Raw genomic sequence first — 17762 nt, forward strand, 5'->3', positions numbered from 1 at the left:
ATGCCTCCCAATAAGCAGCACTGTTACCTTAAGAATATGATCAGTTTCTTTTATGGTCTCATGGGCCTTTTAGTTCACATGTGAAATTGAGCACATTCAGTGGCCTTGCAGATAAACTGAAGTGCCGGGGTGTGTCTCTATGGAATACTTCATGGCTAATAGAAATAGCTTAGCCATAACATTTTTAGCAAATAAATTCTGTTCCACCTGTACTGGGTGGGCTTCTGAATTTCCCTGTTGGAAACTGGGAGTTTAATAAATAGACCCTTGAAAACAGGGTAAATGGCTCTTTAAGATGGATGTTCCTCATTACTTTTGTCATAAGAGACATAAGGGGAAGAAATATAAATTAAGCTTTCGGAGGCAATATGTGCCTCCATCAGGACAAATGATTCACCTTCCCCATTGCTATTATGAAGAATTAAGAGCTCTATCATAGTTTGAAGCAGGCAGGCAGTGGTGTGACTACTGAGGGAACAGGAGTGGAGAAAAGCGGGTTACTATAAACAGGCTTTCTGGACTGACTGAGGGAGGAGATGCAGTGGATTCAGAAACTCCATTCAATCTACACAGAAGGTACAACTTCATGGGTTTTTGGAATCTTGCATGGGCAAGAACTTGCATGGGCAAGGTTCTTCTGTAGCAGAGAGTAGAGGCGTATTTGTGTTTTTCTGAGTCAGAATTGTTCCTAATTATGTATGTTCAAAATGTTAGGGTCGTCTTCCACAGAGCCTCATCTGTCATGAAAAAATATCACAGAAATAACTGTATTATGCTTGAATGACTGCTGTCTATTTTCAGGCCATATAAGTTGGAAAAATAATATTTGTACAAAGCTGAAGTGTTTATACTCTTTCAGCTCTGTTTCAAGTGAAGTAATGACAGCTTTCACTGAGCAGAGGAGAATACAAAAGGAGGTTTAGATGCAGAATATGCTTCTTAGTGCACAGGTCAGAGAGTTAGTTATGCAAATGTCAGTTCTGAACCATGAATCATGCTTATTCCAACAAAGCAGGAAAGCTGGTTTTGCTAATCTTGAGAACCAGATGAACATTGCTGTGTTCGATGTCCATTGTGTATTTGAAGTCCCAGGAGGGGTTAACCACCGAAGACAACTTCCAGTGAATTCCAAACTCAATGCATTATGCAGGAAAAAACCTAGACCCTGTAATTATTATTGAATAAATTGAAATTGCTGTTATATCACATATGGTTCCCCATTCCTGTGTGCTTTGTTAGGGAGGCTGTGGGTTAAAGTCAGGAGAAGATGAAATGTCCATTTAAGTGCCCTATGGGAAGCCATCATTTAGATTTTTTTCAGCCTCTTTGCTTGGAGACAGTATTCTTTTGTTCCGCCAGCCATGGAGTGCTAAATAGTGGCCCGAAAATGCACTGCAAGTTAAGGATCTGCAGGTGAAAATCTATCTCATTATTGGAGGCATCACAATAATGTTTTCAGAATGCTTTCACACTTCTATTTTAAGTGCTGAGCTGGAGTCTCCTCTCACCTGCACTGCTGTCAGTCAGAGTCACGACAGCGAGCTCTGTTCTTAGGCATGTTTGAGGCACTGCTGTGCCCTGTACCAGAGAGAAGAGCCTAGCCCATGATTAAAACTGCTAATGATCACTCATTTTGGAAATAGTGGATAAAAATAGTGGTATTTTAATCCTTTAAATACAAAAATTATCTTCATCTTTAGGATCTCCAGTGTGCTGTTCCTTCTCTTTTTTTCTCTGGTTGTGCCCCTTCCCCCAGCTCCTGTCAGATTTGATTCTGTGTCTGTGTCAATGCCTGCAGCAATCCCTACAGCAAAGTTTTGCCAGTTCCACTTGCTGTTAAAAGCCAGGCACTTCTACTGCAGAGGCAAGTTAAATGAAATTTTCCAACTCCTGCTCCTTTTCCTTTTGTCTTCTCCCTCTGCATGTACCTTCCCCTATACCTTGCCTGCTGGTAGGTGAGAAATGGTGGTTTCCCAAATTCAGTGCATGTCATCAGTGGTTTTCTGTCTTTCCTTTCTTCTGCCTTGGCCTTCCTTCAGCTGGGGGTGGCCAAACTACTCTTGCCTAGGTCTAGCTGGTCAACATGGCTTCCCCAGTCTGCTCTCTTCTTTCCTAGCATACTTCTCAGTCATGGCTGAAGAGCCGGTCACACAAACCTCAAAAAAACCTGTGGGTCCCACCAAATCATTCTTTGGTGTGATAGGTGAGACTTGCATTTTTTTCATACAGTGAGCAAAAGCCTTTACATGACAGGGGGAAGCCATGAGGTGCATCTCCTCCAAGTAGTTCACAAAGTACTGTGTTCAAACAGGACGTTATTTTGGCTTTTATCCATTGCTGAGCCTCTGAAATTTGCAAAAGTGCAATCAGTACACTCAAAGGCACAACTTTAAGTACTGACTAAGGCAGCTGTTGTGCTCTGTGGTAGTCAGTGATCTGTGACTGTGTATGATAAAGATCGAGGCTGAGAGATTCTGCAGACCAATCCATAGGAATGTGGTTTCCTGGAATCCTGCCACAGGGGTAGTTAAACATTCATGGAACCTGTTTTCCTCTGACATATTTTAGTTGTACGTAAAAGATAGTGCATGTTTGGCTTTACAGAGGCTGTCTCAGCACTCTTGATAATCATTGTTGTTAATCTTAATAGAAACAGTCACAAAAGCATAAAAGTCCTGTACCCATGGTAATCCTGCTGGGGTAGCTCATGGTTGAGATAAAGGACTGCGCCTGAAGCTGTGTCCAAGATAGTGTGAACACTGTGAGCTCATACTCACATAGTGAAAATAGGAGTATGTACCAGTGACACTCCATTTCAGCTCAGAGGACATTAAGCTTAGAAATGGCAGCTGCAACTGAAAAACTGAAAATACATATTTCATAGGGTTACCCTGAAGTAACCTTATGAAACCCTCCCTGTTGTGATGGGAGTTACTAGGTGATCTGCAGTGTTGCCAGCTCCTGTGATTTTGTGATGAGTAATAAGAATACAGCTATTTTTCTTGAAGATCCACCTCCTGGATCCCAATGATTTATTTTCATTTTATTGTGTCTTTTTTCTAGTTAGACGGTAATTCCAACCCTCCTGCTCATGGCCAAAGTTTCAAAACCTGTCTCAAAAAGCACTCTTAAGAGTGCAGACAGCAATGGCAAGTAAGGAAGAACCCAGCAGTTGTGTTTTTTGGTTGCTTGGGGTTTGTTGTTTTGCTTTTCAGTGATGTTTTTTTGGTTGTGTTTTTTTCCCTTCCTTTATTTCCATGATCTGTCTGACAAGTCTTGTGATTTTGTAACTCATGATTTTTTTTATCTTTAGGATTGATTATGTTTCCATCTTCACTTCCTTGTATTACCACACTGGACGCAATCAGTATATTTAAGAGTACCCATCAGGATACACATCCAGGTCTTGAAAGCAAAACTCAGGTCATGCATTTTCCTTGACTCTCTCTCACTCCTGCAATTAATTCATCAATTTGTGTAAGGCAAATTTAATGAAGCTGGCAGTGTCTCCATAACTGTCAAAGTTCCACTAGGGCTGTAGATCATGTGCTAGGGATAGTAGTCAAAACAGAAGTCATGCTGTGTTTAGTACAGTTCCTGGCAAAACTTGATGTCTTTCTGTTGGATGAGAAGGCAATACAGTTTGGATGCTCTTCATAGCTGCTACTGTGCTTTCCAAACATAGATATATGATGTGATGGAGCTGTGCTCTTTGGGAGAATGAGGACAAACTGCTTCAAGGCTCTCTGATGTAGACATTGTCCTCCTGGCAGATTTCCATAATGTAGTGGAGTGAAATCTTCAAGTCTCTCCCATCAGGTGGAATTATCTCACAGCAGCTGAGTAGTTGACTTCCCATCCCAATGTCTCTCTCAGCATTTTTTTTTGGGGGGAGGATGGGATTTGCCTGCTGCTTTATAAGTATACATGTGCCAATGACACTGGATGAGAGAACAGAAGTGCTGTGACAAGATTTTACAAGATAGGAGTAAGAGAAATTGGCTGCTGTTTCTGAAATGCATCTGAAGACATAAAAAGTTTTCCAGTGTAGATATTTCCAAAAAGACAGCATGTTAGTTTGGGCTTCATTTAATGTTGTTAGCTTGTGAGAATTCTGTAATGATTTTAAAAATAGGAGAAAAGTAAAGTACAGCGTTAGCCCTCAATAGAAGTTACTTATCTACAGACAACAGATGCAAAGCAAACCACTTCAAGCAAAGTCAATAGACTTTGGCTGAGGTGTCCTGTTTATGATGTCCTAGGAAATCATAAATAAAGATGTGAACCACAGAAGAGTAGTGATATTCTGCAAGCCTGGCTCCACCAGAGTCCATGGAGTGGACATTTCTAATGTGACTGCTCTAGTGTCTCTTCCATAATGTCCAGTCCACATGCTGGCTTGTATGTTCCATACATTTTAATCACAGTGGCTGATCTCTGCTGAACTGGTTGGCTGAAAGTTTCATAGCCAAGACAGCACAGTCTTTTATTTGGAGCCCTTTCCGTGGACAAAGAAGCAAGGAAAGCTAGAATTAGGCTTCCTGTAGAAGTCAAAATAAGAAATTTAACATTAGACAGTGGGTGGCAAATTCAAATTTTAGGAGACAAGCACACACTTTAGGAGGGCTTCATTCACCTTTGCAAATCTGTGATTTCTCTGTTAACTTTTTCATTATAACCAATTTTCTTTCTTACAAAATCAAAGGTTGGTTATGTCCACAGTATTCAAGTGACTTTGGTTTTCTCAACAGGAGAAAATCTTGAGATGGCTCATGTGGTATGAGGTGTGCAGCAGGATAGTCAAATATTTTTAGAGGTGAACATTTAAGTGACTACAAGAAGAGGAGCAGTCTGCTGGTCCTGAACCACTCCTTGCTTACGAGTCCCTCAGGGAATGAGTAGAATACACTTTCCTAGGGAAGAATCCTACCAATTTGTCATTCTCCAGGCAGGACTTTATTGATTAAAGATAGATGTGAGTTCATGTGACTTGGAAGAAGACCCATCTTTTGAAGATTTCTGAGTTCTCAGAGTCTAGTAGCAGTCTGTAACCAAAGAGTGACATCAAAGTTCCTATCTAACTCCAGATTTCCCCTCAGGCCATCTGCAGGGTGTGGTTTCAGCATCAGATAGAAAAAATCAAATGTGCCTTTAGTTTGGAACTAGATGGGTTATCACAGGAGACAAGGCCAAGCAGTGATAACAAACAGACCAACATCTGCTAGAGCATTGTGACAGTCTTAGGGAAAGTAAACTGCAGTCTCACTTTAAACCAAATGTTGAACCAAATGTGGAATAAAATTTGTCCACCTGGACAATTTGAACTGCCAGAGGCATGAAAGAGTCACTGATCTGTCAGCCTCTGTTAGAAGAATTTTGGGGAGAAAATGCAAGTGTAGTCAGTTCTGGAAGTCCCAAAACCCCATTAGCTTTTGATAGTAATTAAACCTGATCAGAAATTACCTGGTCCTAACTGGCCAACCTTTTGCTACTGTTGCTAGTGATTAAACTAATGCCTACCTTAGAAACTTAAGGTTTGTGACTTTAGAGGGGATTGCTGCTTTCCAGATGGCATTTTTTTTCTTTCTTTTTTCTTTCTTTTTTTTTTTTTTTTTTTAATCAAGTAGTTTGGGTTGGATATCCCTCCTTGGAAGAGGTCCAAACATAATTATTTTAATCCATTTGTTCCAGTGGGTGAGCCTTGGTAGAACCTGGCACAGCCAGGGATGGCGTAGGAACCAAACCCTTTCTCTCAACAAATATAATGTGCTTGAAACAGTTTACCTAAGGACCCACCTTCATGTGGCGCTTGGCTCCAGTGCTGTGGCCCCTGGAGGGGACTGAGTCATGTTAATGCACAGGCAACCATCATGCCACGGCTGCCACGTGAGCTCAGAGCTGAAAGCGGCATAGATGCAGCTGATGCCTTTCCCCCGTGCTCAGTTGCAGGCACCCCTGCCACAGGTTTCCTGTGTACATTTGGGTGAGTCACTTCACCTCTCCCTCAGTATTTATCTCTATTTTCATTCCAGGCTTTTAGCCCCATAGATTGGGTTTTTTTCTGGGTAGAGGGACAGTCCCTCACTATCAGGTTGTTTCAATCATTACTGCAACCTAGATAAGTTGTGACAGCTATTAGTTTCTCTTCAGCGTGTGGTAAGGAAGAGGAGATGTGCACCATCCAGAAGAGATGTACCATTTGCCGTAGTGAGGATTATGTTGACATGTATTTCATAGAATACTACATTCAAGACCTTCTGAGTTCCTACCACACCTGCTTCAATGAGGCTTTGTTCCTCTACATGGCTACTGGGAGTTGTTGCAACACAACAGAACAAGAAATGTTTACCTGGGGCTTAAAATTCTGCCAGCCCATAATATCCTGCCAGCGTTCTCCACCCATGTAAGAGCTCCCAGTGTTGCAAATGGGGTGGCACACCTCCCTTGGAAAAGTAGCAATGTTTATTTTGACAAAGCTTGATAGTAAACATGACAGCGCTATAACAAGCTTTGATGGCGACATACACTTGGTTATTTACTGCATAGAGGACAAGGTGGGACAAACTGTCAGAGACATCCTCATGTTGAGTCAGGAGGTTCAGAAAGGACCCTCTCGCATTCTAAACCCCTTTCTCAGGTGGTTTCCATGTGTGGCTGGATCCAGACCTAGTTCCAGGCTAGGAACTTAGGTCTAAAGGATTATATGTGCACAGCAGTCCTTTATCTCACTTAGCTAAGATTTCAGAGTTTCAGCTTGCTTATTCCCCTTTCACTTACCGAGTATTTAGTGCAATAAGTATTCTCACAACCTCAAGAGGCATCCCTGTTCAAGGGGAGATCCTGGCATGCAGCCCACAGCTGTGCAGGAGAGCTCAGCAGACCCTGGGCTGTTCCCTATTTATGGAGTAGGATGATTGACTTATAGTAGTATTTGCATGCCAGCTGTATTTTGCTTGGCGCATGCTCAACTAGACCTCAGCTGCTGAGTAAGTTTTATGGCCCTCAGCTATTGTGCTGTTATCTGTCTTCCCAGAGTCCAGCTTTAAGCCAGGTGCAGCCCTCACAGCCACCACTGCTAGCTCTTGCTTGAGCCAAAAGCAGGGAGGAGCACAATGCCACACCCAGTGAGCTCATCCTAACCACCCCTCTGTGCAGCATCCTCTTCTGTACCATAAAACCATTGGAAGTTTTGCCACTGAGTGTAGTGGCTGTTAGATCAGAGACCTTAGGTCAGTACCAGAGCATGCTAGTGATGAGAAAGATGTGTGGTTTGGATGGAGAGAAAACCTTTCTCTCCATCTTTCACAATGGTTCAGAACTCAATTGAAAATGTTAGCAGGAGGCTCTTTTATTTCCTCCTGGAAAAATAATATGTATTTATTTCCTGTAGTAAAATAGTCTAATGGTAGTAAAAAGTGAAGTTCTAGAAGGAAAAAATTGATTTCTCAGCTAATTGAGTAGAGAGAGGGGGAAATTATAAATCCCTGGTTGCCTATTATGGGTTGACTAGCAACATTTGGCTACAGAAAGCAATATGAACACAGTTTTAACACGCAGGTGGCTACAAGAGAAGGGCTGTGCTGCATGTAAGCCCAGTATCTCCTCAAAGTGGTTCACCCTACTTTTCCAATTACATTGCAAAGTGAGTCAGACTGAAACTGTTGTTGATGGTCTGCTCCACTTCAGATAGTTGCCATGTTCGTTTTAGCTTTAGGAAGAATTTTGTGTCAGCGTTTTCTGTTCCTTGTAGTTACATTGTCTTTTCAAAATAGTTTTTGAGCTAAAAGTATCTTTCCTGAAGTTCAAACACTGGCACAAAAATATCTTTCCTTACTGCTGCCACACTGAAGCAGATGGCAAGTACTGAGACTCTGAACCAGTAAGCATGCAATTCTTCAGTTTCTTGGTGCAGAAAAGTAGCTGTTGGGTCAAAGCAGGCATCTACAAGACAGGCTGTCATTTTTTAGTTCAAGTTAGTTTGAGTTCAAGTCCCCTGCAGTTGGCCCAGTTAGACTCCTGCAGTAGATCACATGAGCTGCACAGATGCCCTATTGCATTTCTAGCTTGAGCTTTACCCACATTCTCTGGCAGGCCATCTACCTTAAGCTCAAAGTCTGTTCCAGCTCTGTGATTTTTATGTGTGAACAGTAATCAGATTAGGGATGACACCTAGGTTATGCCTCAGATTAGTAAAGACAAAATTGCAAATTTCATGCTGATCCATGTTATAATGATATCACACAGCTAATGTGCATTCTCAGTGTGGAAGCTACAGTTACTGTGGCACATAGACCATGATGCAGTGTTATACATGGGGCACAGACACACTGCCTGTGAGTAATGAAATGGGTGAGTGCAGAGGAGCTATTTCAGTGCAAATTTTTTGGAAAATGCATAATTCTGCAAATTACAGAGCAACTTTTGCTCCCTCTGAAGTCAATAGAAATTCATTTCGCTTTTCAAATTCACTTTGATTAACCTGGTCTTGACATCGTGGCACTTACCTTGCTGTAAAGAAAATTGGTAGCTGCTTAAGATCAAAGATTTTCTAATTTAAGGTAAGAGGAAATGTTTGCTGCTGATGAAAACCTTATCTTCATAATAAGCAATAATGCAATCTGATCACCTACCATTATTGAGTTTCCTTTTTTTTTTTTCTTAAGCTCAATTTACATCACCTGTAGAAAGAAATAAGGAAAGTGGACTGAAAATGCCAAACTTATGCAAGTTTTGTGATATTAAAGCAACAACCTGCTCAAACCAACATCGGTGCAGGAGTAACTGCAACATCACTTCTATCTGTGAGAAGAGTAGTGAAGTCTGTGTTGCTATATGGTAAGTTATTCAGAATGTCCCTGCTCCCTCACCAGGCTTTGCTCTCCTGATTCCCGCTCATATCTCTGCACAGCATACCAAGAGTTGCTTGAGGTTAACAATTCTGATATGAAATGTTCTGGGGACTTGTTTTTTTCTAAAACAGTTCTGTTCCAGTTTACACTTATTGGAAAAGAGGCATGGTTTTGCACAAGCCTTTAAGTTGTATCCACCCACAGCACTCAAGAGTAGAAACAGATTTGAGGCTCAAGAGAGGATTGCAGTGACAGTTGCTGAACAAAGACAATTCTCTCTCAGGTTTCAAGGGAACTAGATTATGTAGGTTTATCACAAGAGGCTTATTGCCATGTACAGGTAGAAATATTTCCTCTTAATGGGAAAAAACTTCTGTGTAGGTGGAGACTTTGATGTAGGCATGACGCTTTTTTTGTAGCCCCTGTCTTGGTTCAAAGAAGTCAAGAGTTTATGAAAATGAATTGTAAATCTTTTTTTGATTTATTTGCTTTAAGCTTGTGTTCCAGTCTAAAAACTGGGGCATCCCTTGCCCTTTCATAAATGGGAATCCAGTCCTACCAAGGAAAGCCAGAACCACTCTTAATGAGTTAATAACTGGACTAAAGGAACACAACAGAGTGTTTGCAGTATTGCTGCTGATTTAGTAAAATAATTAGAACCACTTACAGAGGGACATAACTAATTCATGTCCTGAGGTATTAGTTGTGTCCATTGAATTGAGATGTTCAGCATAATTGGAAGTAGGCATTTCAGTTCAGGATCAGTCCAGTGTGCTTTTTCGTATTTCTCCTGTGATTCTTTAGTAAGTCATCAGTGTCTATTATTGCCATAAAAAGGAGCTGTCGTACAATTTAAGATACATGTTGGATTTTTCATTATCAGTTATCCAAAAGGCAAGTAAGTTGAGAACTGTAAAATGCTTTTTTGCCAACAAGTCTTTTGTCAATGAAATTAAATCTGTGGACCAGGACAAAACGCAGGAATATGGTCCAGATTGTCAGCTATAAATATTTCCCTGACTGTGAGGCAACTCTAACTTGCATCAGTTTTTATGATTGATATTTTGCTGGGGTGGTTTTAGTTAGTTGAGGGGGGTTTTTTGTATATAACTCCTTCAGTCCACACACTGTGCTGATTGTAGGCTTCAAAAGCAAAATGAAAAGACCAACTCACTAGAAATTCTCTGATTTTGAGGAAATAATTCAGTTTTTCTCGTAATTTCCCACAGATTTTTACTGTCTACTTAGTGACCACAAAAACCAAAAGTATGTTCTGAAGTTCACAGCAGTTCATCAAGCATTAGCTTGAATAATTCTAAGTGAGATTTTCAGAGGCACTCTTGTGAGCTTAGCAGGAATATGATTCAGGAATAGCTGTGCCATTGTACAGCTGTGAGGAGCCCAGACGGTGCCAAATTTGCCCCATTCAACAAAGACAGAGAAAAACATAGGATGCTCTTTAAATGCTGTTTATGTTCTCAAAAGTGGTAAATTTTGGCCAGGTGTGGTCCTGTCTGCTCCCTTTATAAAATATTTCTTTTTTGATTTCAGTTTTCTCCTTTTCATTTTTAGGAGACAGAATGATGAAAATGTGACATTAGAAACAATATGCCACGACCCCCAGGAAAAACTGTATGGTCACATTTTGGATGACTATGACTCAGAGCAGTGTTTAATGAGGGAAAAGAAGGATGATGGGGGATTGATGTTCATGTGTTCCTGCAAAGGTGAAGAATGCAATGATATGCTCATTTTTACATCAGGTAGGTTTAATAATTTACCTGGCATTCCTACATTCCTTGCAAGTAATATTAACTGTGTTAATATTAACTGTGTTATACTGATGTCCTTTGGAATTGCTTTTTGTGGGGGAGAATTTCTAATGGCAGGTGCTATTTTAGTCTTTCTTGAATCTTGAAAAATCTCAATCTTTCTTTTCTGTGTTCTGAGGGTACTTCTTCCTGCCAGGCTGTCCTCATTTTGAAGTAAGTCTCATATTCAGCTCAAGATATTGCACTTAAAAGCTGATGGAAGATGAAAGCAAAATGTTTACAGTTGTTCTGTGGGCACACCAAAATGCAACACATGCTAATTACATTATAAAATTCAAACTAAAGGCAAATGCTATTTTTAAGGTCCTACCTCTTCTAAAAGGCTGTATTGCCTGAGTGTGTTATCTGCATATAGAGATGTTACTGATAACCTGATAGGATGTGAATTTTAAGTCAGCTTCTCTGGTGTAACTGACCATCTGCACCTCCCTTGTGGTGGGTGTGAAGAAGCTAGGCTCCTTCTCTGGGGAATATATTCCCCCACACCTACATGGCACAAGGCAGTGTATGTGAGTTCAGGTAAACCAGGGAAATGTGAGTGCAGACCAAACCACAAGTGCATAACCCATCCCCATTCCACTTCTGAGCTCTGTTGAGGGCCACTGCAGACACAGTGAAGGCACTGCAGGTGTGTGCAGTGCTGCTGGACCTACTGCTGCACACCCAGATGTGTGTGGGTGCACACACCCCTTTTGCTTTATTTTGTGCTACCTGCTGTGATTATTTTACTGAGACAAAGTCAGGTTTCTCACAGGGAAGGGTGAGGTCTCCTATGGAGAAATTTATGTATTCACACTTCTGAAGGGGTGTGGCACACCACACCCATCCCCATCACCCATAAATTCCTCAGAAAAGGAGATAATTAGGTCCTTGTTACCTCAGATAACGAAGGCTTGGGATGCTGTTTCCATTCCTGGGAAATATGGTGTGGCACTGCACTGAGGTGAATGACTGTGTGAGCAATTGTAGCTCTCACTTCCTAACCTCCAAGAAGGCCAACTAGTTTAGGTCTCAAAACCACACCAAATTAGCCAAGAGCAAGCTAGCATGTTTTTGCTTCCCTTGGCCCAGACTATCCCTTTCTGGTGCCAGCCCTCATCCCCGTCTTCCTCATCCCCTCGTCAAGCTTGATTTGAAACCAGACAACCTGACTGCTCATCCATGGTTGTGTGACCAACCCTTACTTGGGTGACCTTTAAAGGATTTGGAGCATATACTAGTATTGATATGAGCACAAGTGGTATACCCAGGTAGACAGGTTGCGTGCTTTTATTGAAGAGAATGTGTCCCCAGAGAAGAGATCTTACTCTGTGTCAGCTGCCTAGTGTTTTTGTACAATATGTACCACACCCTTGTGGATTTTGGCTAAATTGTATGTTAGCCACGTTATAGCTGTTTTTCCTGGAGCTATGTAGCTGAATGAAATCACTGATAAATATGTGTCTTTGGTGTGTATGTACAGTTATGAAAACCTTTCTAAAATTCAGCACCAAGTGCCTTGATTCCTATGAACTCTGCAGCTCACTCACTCTTCCAGATCAACCTACAAGGAGTAGTAGAAGTTTAAACCCGGTCTTTTTACCCAAATTCCTTTCACTCTTCCAGTGGAGCCTTTTCTTCTAGGTCACGTGCTGTGAGCACTTCAGGTGACTCATGAAAACCATGTGCTGCATTCATATGTATTAAGTGAATAACTACAGATAAAAATTAAAGTAATGTAAAACTTCACTCCATAACATTTCCAGTTCATTCATAAACACAGGCATTAACTCCAGTCAGGAGGGGGGAGAATTGAGGCTTTGTCATTCCTTTTTTATTGTTGTGGATTAGTGTTTCTTTTAAATGAAAACAGCCCCTTTGGGTTGCTTGCCTGGTTAGCCATGGCAGGAAGACAAACGATTTTTACAGTATCAGACATGCGGTTTCCTGTCTGTGTTTAACTTTGAGCAGAACATCACAGCCAGCTGGTCCATGGCTCCTCCAGACAACTAGATAATAGCCTGTAATAATTTTGCCTTTGGAATGACTGTCATCCAGATCTATTCTGTACATTGTTCTTGCAGGGTTTTTTTCTCTACATTTCTTAAAGAGCAGAACAAGAACTTTTTTGCAATGGTTTTGCACATTCTAGTTTTGGAGAGCAAGATGAGAGCTACTCTAAAAAAGCCTGACCAAACACTGATTTTAATAATTTATTAGCACAAATAGAGATAAAAAAGATTACAATTTTTCACCTGTTGATCACAGCATTTCCTTTCAAGCAATTGTTATAAATTACTAGTATGTTACCTCTTCTTCCTGTATGCACTTAAGACAGACCAGGTTTAGTTTGTTTCTGCTGTTTCTGAGGTAAGAAAGAAAACCCTGGTTAAGGCAACAAGTTCTAATATCCACCTAAGATTAGTCACTGAATTCCAGTGATTCAGAGCTGAGTTGTTATTGCTTATGGAAGAATTGATTTATAGCACTACTGGCTTGCATGAGTCTTGACTATGAAGGGCAAGCCTCCTGACTCCATTTTTAGACACAAGCATCTAAAGGTTTTGGTTATTGGAGGTGTTGTGACTCACTCAAGAGTGACTTTAGAAATGTTTTAAGTACATACATGAAAATCAAATGCCTGTTTTTTTAATGGATTTTCATTCAAATTGCCAGTCTGCAGGATAAGCAAGACACAGTCAAACATGTGCCTAAATATGCCTGTAGTTCTGCTGTGTCAGGGGGCTGACCCTGATTCAGATCCCTGGCACTCCAGGCCACAGGCAGCTGGTGGAAAATACTGAGTGCAAAATCACTCCAAATAATGTTCTGTACTTCTTGGAGAAATAACATGTAGGAGACAGGTAACCATTGTAAATCTGACTACTCTGTGTTTATTTTTTAATCGCTCTCTTTTTTTTGCCAAACAAAATTGTGGGTGACTGGCAAGCAGCTTTCATCCCTGCCATGGAAAAATGCTTCTCACAGCAAATCTCAATGCCAGTGTTTTGTAATTATTATTTATTCAAAAGTCTAATGTTAGTGTTACCAGAAGGCAAAGCTAGGGAGCAAAACCACTGGAAAAGATTAGCCAGAATTGGGGTAAAAGGCCTTGGGTGGCTAGAAGCTGGCTAGGTGGCAGACAGAGGCCTGGTCCTTCTGTTGTGGAAAAAATGAGAGCAGGACTAGACTATGAGGGCTTTTTGCACCCTGATGTCTGGTTGTGTCTGGCGGATCTTGTCAATCTTGCTTTACCTTCTTCTGCTTTGATCTGCTGGGATGAATCAGGTCTGTCTGTAGTTGTTTGCGCAGTCCCAGTTCTCCTGTGATGATTGGGCAGCTTTGTTCCTCTGCTTTCCCTTCACCACACCTCCCAGCCATCAGCCAGTGCGAGCATGACAGCTGCCTAACAAAGCTGGGCTTTGTTAACAATCCCAGGTTCTTTGACTGAAGTTAAGCCTGGTTTACCCTAAGGGACCAAGCAGTACCAAGTGCCCTTTCCAGCCCCACATCTAACCTCTTCTCCATGGGCAGAAATGACCAGGTACTCATTGTAGACAAGAAGATGGGATTCCTGAATGTTACTTGGTGCATGACCTGCCTACCTGCTGTGCGATGGAACTCCTTCCTCTTGTGCAGTTCATTTAGGCACAGTCATGTATTAATATACAAACCAGCAGTGGAGACTGCAAACAAGAAAACAAATCCTTTAAATACTGTTACCAATATATATGCAATTGTTATCCTGGGCATCATGTTCAATCCAAGCAACGGTGCAGAGAACTCAAAAGTTGGAACCAGGATTTCAACACAGTTCTGTTTTGTTTATAGTTGCTTCGTTCTAATAACTGACATGGTGGTAATTTTTTTATCCTCACCTGTGTCTTGCCATGCTATGCATATCTCCATGAAGCTTGCAACCAAGGTGTCTCTGAGATTGTTTTGGTAGGCTGTGTTTAGTGCTCACCGACTGCAAGACGAAGTCATTATTGTGGGTATTCCCACCACACCCAGTTATGCAGCAACTTAAGCAGCAACTCTGAACCATCCAGACAGTTGTCTTGAAATACCAAAACCGCAGTGACAGAGATGACTGACAGGTCAAAAAGAAATATGAAGCTAATTGGGGAAGTGTGTTGAGGGAGGGAGGGTGTTGTGCTACTTTTTAGCAGGTTTTTTTGACTTCATATTGATCCTGGTTTTACAGAGTTGGCTAATTGAGAGTGTAAGAAACATGCCTATTTGATTAATCAATTGTGGCTGAGTCATTTGCCTGAACAAATTACAGCCTGTGGATTTGCAGTGCTCCAAGTGTTGTGATTGCTCACTGTGTACAGTTGTTACCTGGGAGAGCTGGTGCTGCCCTGCTGCCTGAATCACCACAAGCATGCCTGTGTGATGCCTTGTCCTGTGCCCAGACTGCAGGAAATATGGATAATGTTTCAGAATGTCCTTAACTTTGTACCTCTCATTTGTCTCTAACATGCTGATCCTGTCTTTTCCTTTCTTTCTCTCCTCTTCCTCTCCTTACTAGAGTCAAAGTGTTAGTGATTTTACTTGACAACATAGGAGGATCTCAGACTTAAGATCTGTGTGCAAACAGTCACCAGTCCATAAATACTTGTGTGATGAGTTGTCCGGTGCTCAAGGAACATCAGAAGGGAGATGATTACAGCTGGACTGCTTCCAAGTGAATTTTAACAAAGGCTTTCATTAATCTCTCTTTCTGTTATCCAACTAACATGTTCAGAAGGTAACTGTATTCCAGCTGCCCCATAAAAGAGGTCAGTAACATTACATAACATTGCACAGAGCCTCTCACTGCTTGTATATTGGCTTTGTTCTCTGTGTTTCCTCTTAGGTATTTGCAAGCGCTGGAGTCCCACCCAGTGCCTGCAGCTGTGTGTAACCAAAGGAGAGGCTGTGTAATGCTGAACATCTGATTCACTTAATGGGATAGAAAGGAAATAGAATGAAAAGAGGCTAAAGGAGCCAAAATTTTGGTTTGCTCTGTATTATTTATATTGTTTGCTTCTTAGGAAAATAACCATGCTCAGTTACAGATTTGTGTAAAAACAAACTAGGCAGTGCTCTTCCAGTCTGGTTGGCATATTTGTTACAATTTGCATCACTTGAGAGCTTAATAAGTATGGGAATGTGGCCAACCTTTTATCAGGTTGTCATGGAAGAGACTTTAATAATTACAGACAGAAACAAACTGTAACTAACACTGGCAACATAATATTTTGGGAAAGGTTGGAGGGGTGAAACTCAGGCTGAGAATAAAAATAGTGGTTAATGTGTGGCATCTGTTGAAACATATTGAAATTGGAGAGATTGATTTGTTGCAGAAATCCACCAGCAAACAGCAGCAGACACCCAAGCTCTATAACTGAGCCATGTATCCCAGAAACTCAGTCACATCATGTAAAGTTAAAATATGTTGGCTTTCATATTGCTGAGTAGAAAAGCTCAGCTAAAATGTCGAAGTGTGTGAGAGATGCCATGTACACACAGTGAAGGGACCTATTAGAATGGAAGAGATAAGAAGGGAATGCTTTAGTGGGGTGGAAGATTTTAAGCAAATGGGTGCTGTGCCAGCAAACCAAGGAAATGCTTTCTAGCCAGCAGTGGGGGAATAAAAGCAGCAACAAACTATGTGTTCTGTCTTAGAGCTTAAGTTTCTTAGACCTCCTGGGTGCTGAATAGCATACTTGGCAATCAGTTGAAAAATGAAATCTCGCTTACAGTCGATGAGATATCCATTAGGTCATTGCTGCCCAGCCTTTTTGCTGAAGTAAGCCACCCAGAGGCAATGAAGTTGCCTCCCTCTCACCCTTGTGACTAAAATGCAGCCATTCCCATCAGGTGACAGATGCATATGCATAACTCTTCCAACATGTAACACATATAACTGGGTCATGTAACTGGGGATTTTCCCTGGGTGTTAAAGAGAAGTCATGAGTCCTGATCCCCCTAGGTGGTTGTGTGCCAAGGCCAAAACTGCAGGTCTGCAGGGGAGGGCAGCAGTGGGTGTGCCACTGGTCTTTAAAGTAGCTCATACTTACTACCTTTCAGGAAAAGAGAGAAGTGGTGGCACTGGGCAGTGACATGCATTAAGAGAGCTGGGCCTGGTTTGCCAGACATTTGTTGACTGCAGCACAACATTTAGGCAGTCAAATACCCAAAAGAGCAGATGAATGAATTCCCATACCTTTAAGTAAACCCTTAGGGCACAAAGTGCTGGAAGCTGTGCTTGGGTCACAGCAACTGCATGCAGTGCTGCAGGCTGAAGGAGGAGTGGCAGCAGAGCTGCCTGGAGGGAAAGGACCTGGGGGTGCTGGTCAGCAGTGGCTGAGCACGAGCCAGCAGTGAGAGCTGGGGGCCAAGAGGGCCCGTGGCATCCTGGCCTGTCTCAGAAAGAGTGGAGCCAGCACAACTAGTGCAGTGATTATCCCCCTGAGCTCAGCACTGCTGAGGGCACATCAAATCCTGTGGGCCCCTCACTACAAGAAGGACATTGAGGTGCTGGAGCATGTCCAGAGAAGGGCAGCAAAGCTGGGGAAGGATCTCCAGCACAAGTCCTGTGAAGAGTGTCTGAGGGAGTTGAGGTTGTCTAGCCAAGAGAACAGGAGGTTAAGGGGGAACCTTTTTTGGCTTTCAACTACCATTTGAAAGAAGGTTGTAGCAAGATGGGAGTCAACATCTTCCCCCAAATAAGAAGCAATGGAACAAGAGGAAATGGCCTCAAGTTGTACAAAGGATGTTTAGATTGGATAGCTGGGGAAATTTCTTCACCAAAAGTGTTGTTAAGCACTGGAGCAGGTTCTCCAGGGAAGTGGTTGAATGAGCATCCCTGGAGGTATTTAAAAGATCTGTAGATGTGGCACTTAGAGACATGGTTTAGTGGTAGACTTGGCAGTACTGGGTTTACAGTTGGACTTGATGATCTTAGAGGTCTTTTCCAACCTAAACAATTCCATGATTCTATAGCAGGCCAGGCAGACCTGCCAACTACCGGAGGTAGTGCCTCTCCAGCAGAGAGGTCCTCTTTTGGATATCCTGGTAATATCCTTTTCAGACTAAAAGATGAAGACATACA

At 41.9% G+C, this 17762-nt stretch overlaps 1 protein-coding gene across 3 annotated transcripts in view; it reads left to right on the top strand.

The window, feature by feature from the left end:
• TGFBR2 (transforming growth factor beta receptor 2) overlaps nt 1-17762 on the top strand; it is a 60655-nt gene that overhangs the window by 18790 nt on the left and 24103 nt on the right. For 2 of the 3 annotated variants that reach the window (XM_064704704.1, XM_064704705.1), the window contains exons 2-3: nt 8664-8835; nt 10422-10612. In XM_064704704.1, the coding sequence (XP_064560774.1) occupies nt 8664-8835; nt 10422-10612 (363 nt within the window). Of the gene's footprint in view, nt 1-8540; nt 8559-8663; nt 8836-10421; nt 10613-17762 lie in introns of those variants that run through there. The other variant, XM_064704706.1, reaches the window with a different exon arrangement.

The sequence above is a fragment of the Zonotrichia leucophrys genome, chromosome 2 (genome assembly GCF_028769735.1).
Source record: "Zonotrichia leucophrys gambelii isolate GWCS_2022_RI chromosome 2, RI_Zleu_2.0, whole genome shotgun sequence".
NCBI classification, from domain to species: domain Eukaryota; kingdom Metazoa; phylum Chordata; class Aves; order Passeriformes; family Passerellidae; genus Zonotrichia; species Zonotrichia leucophrys.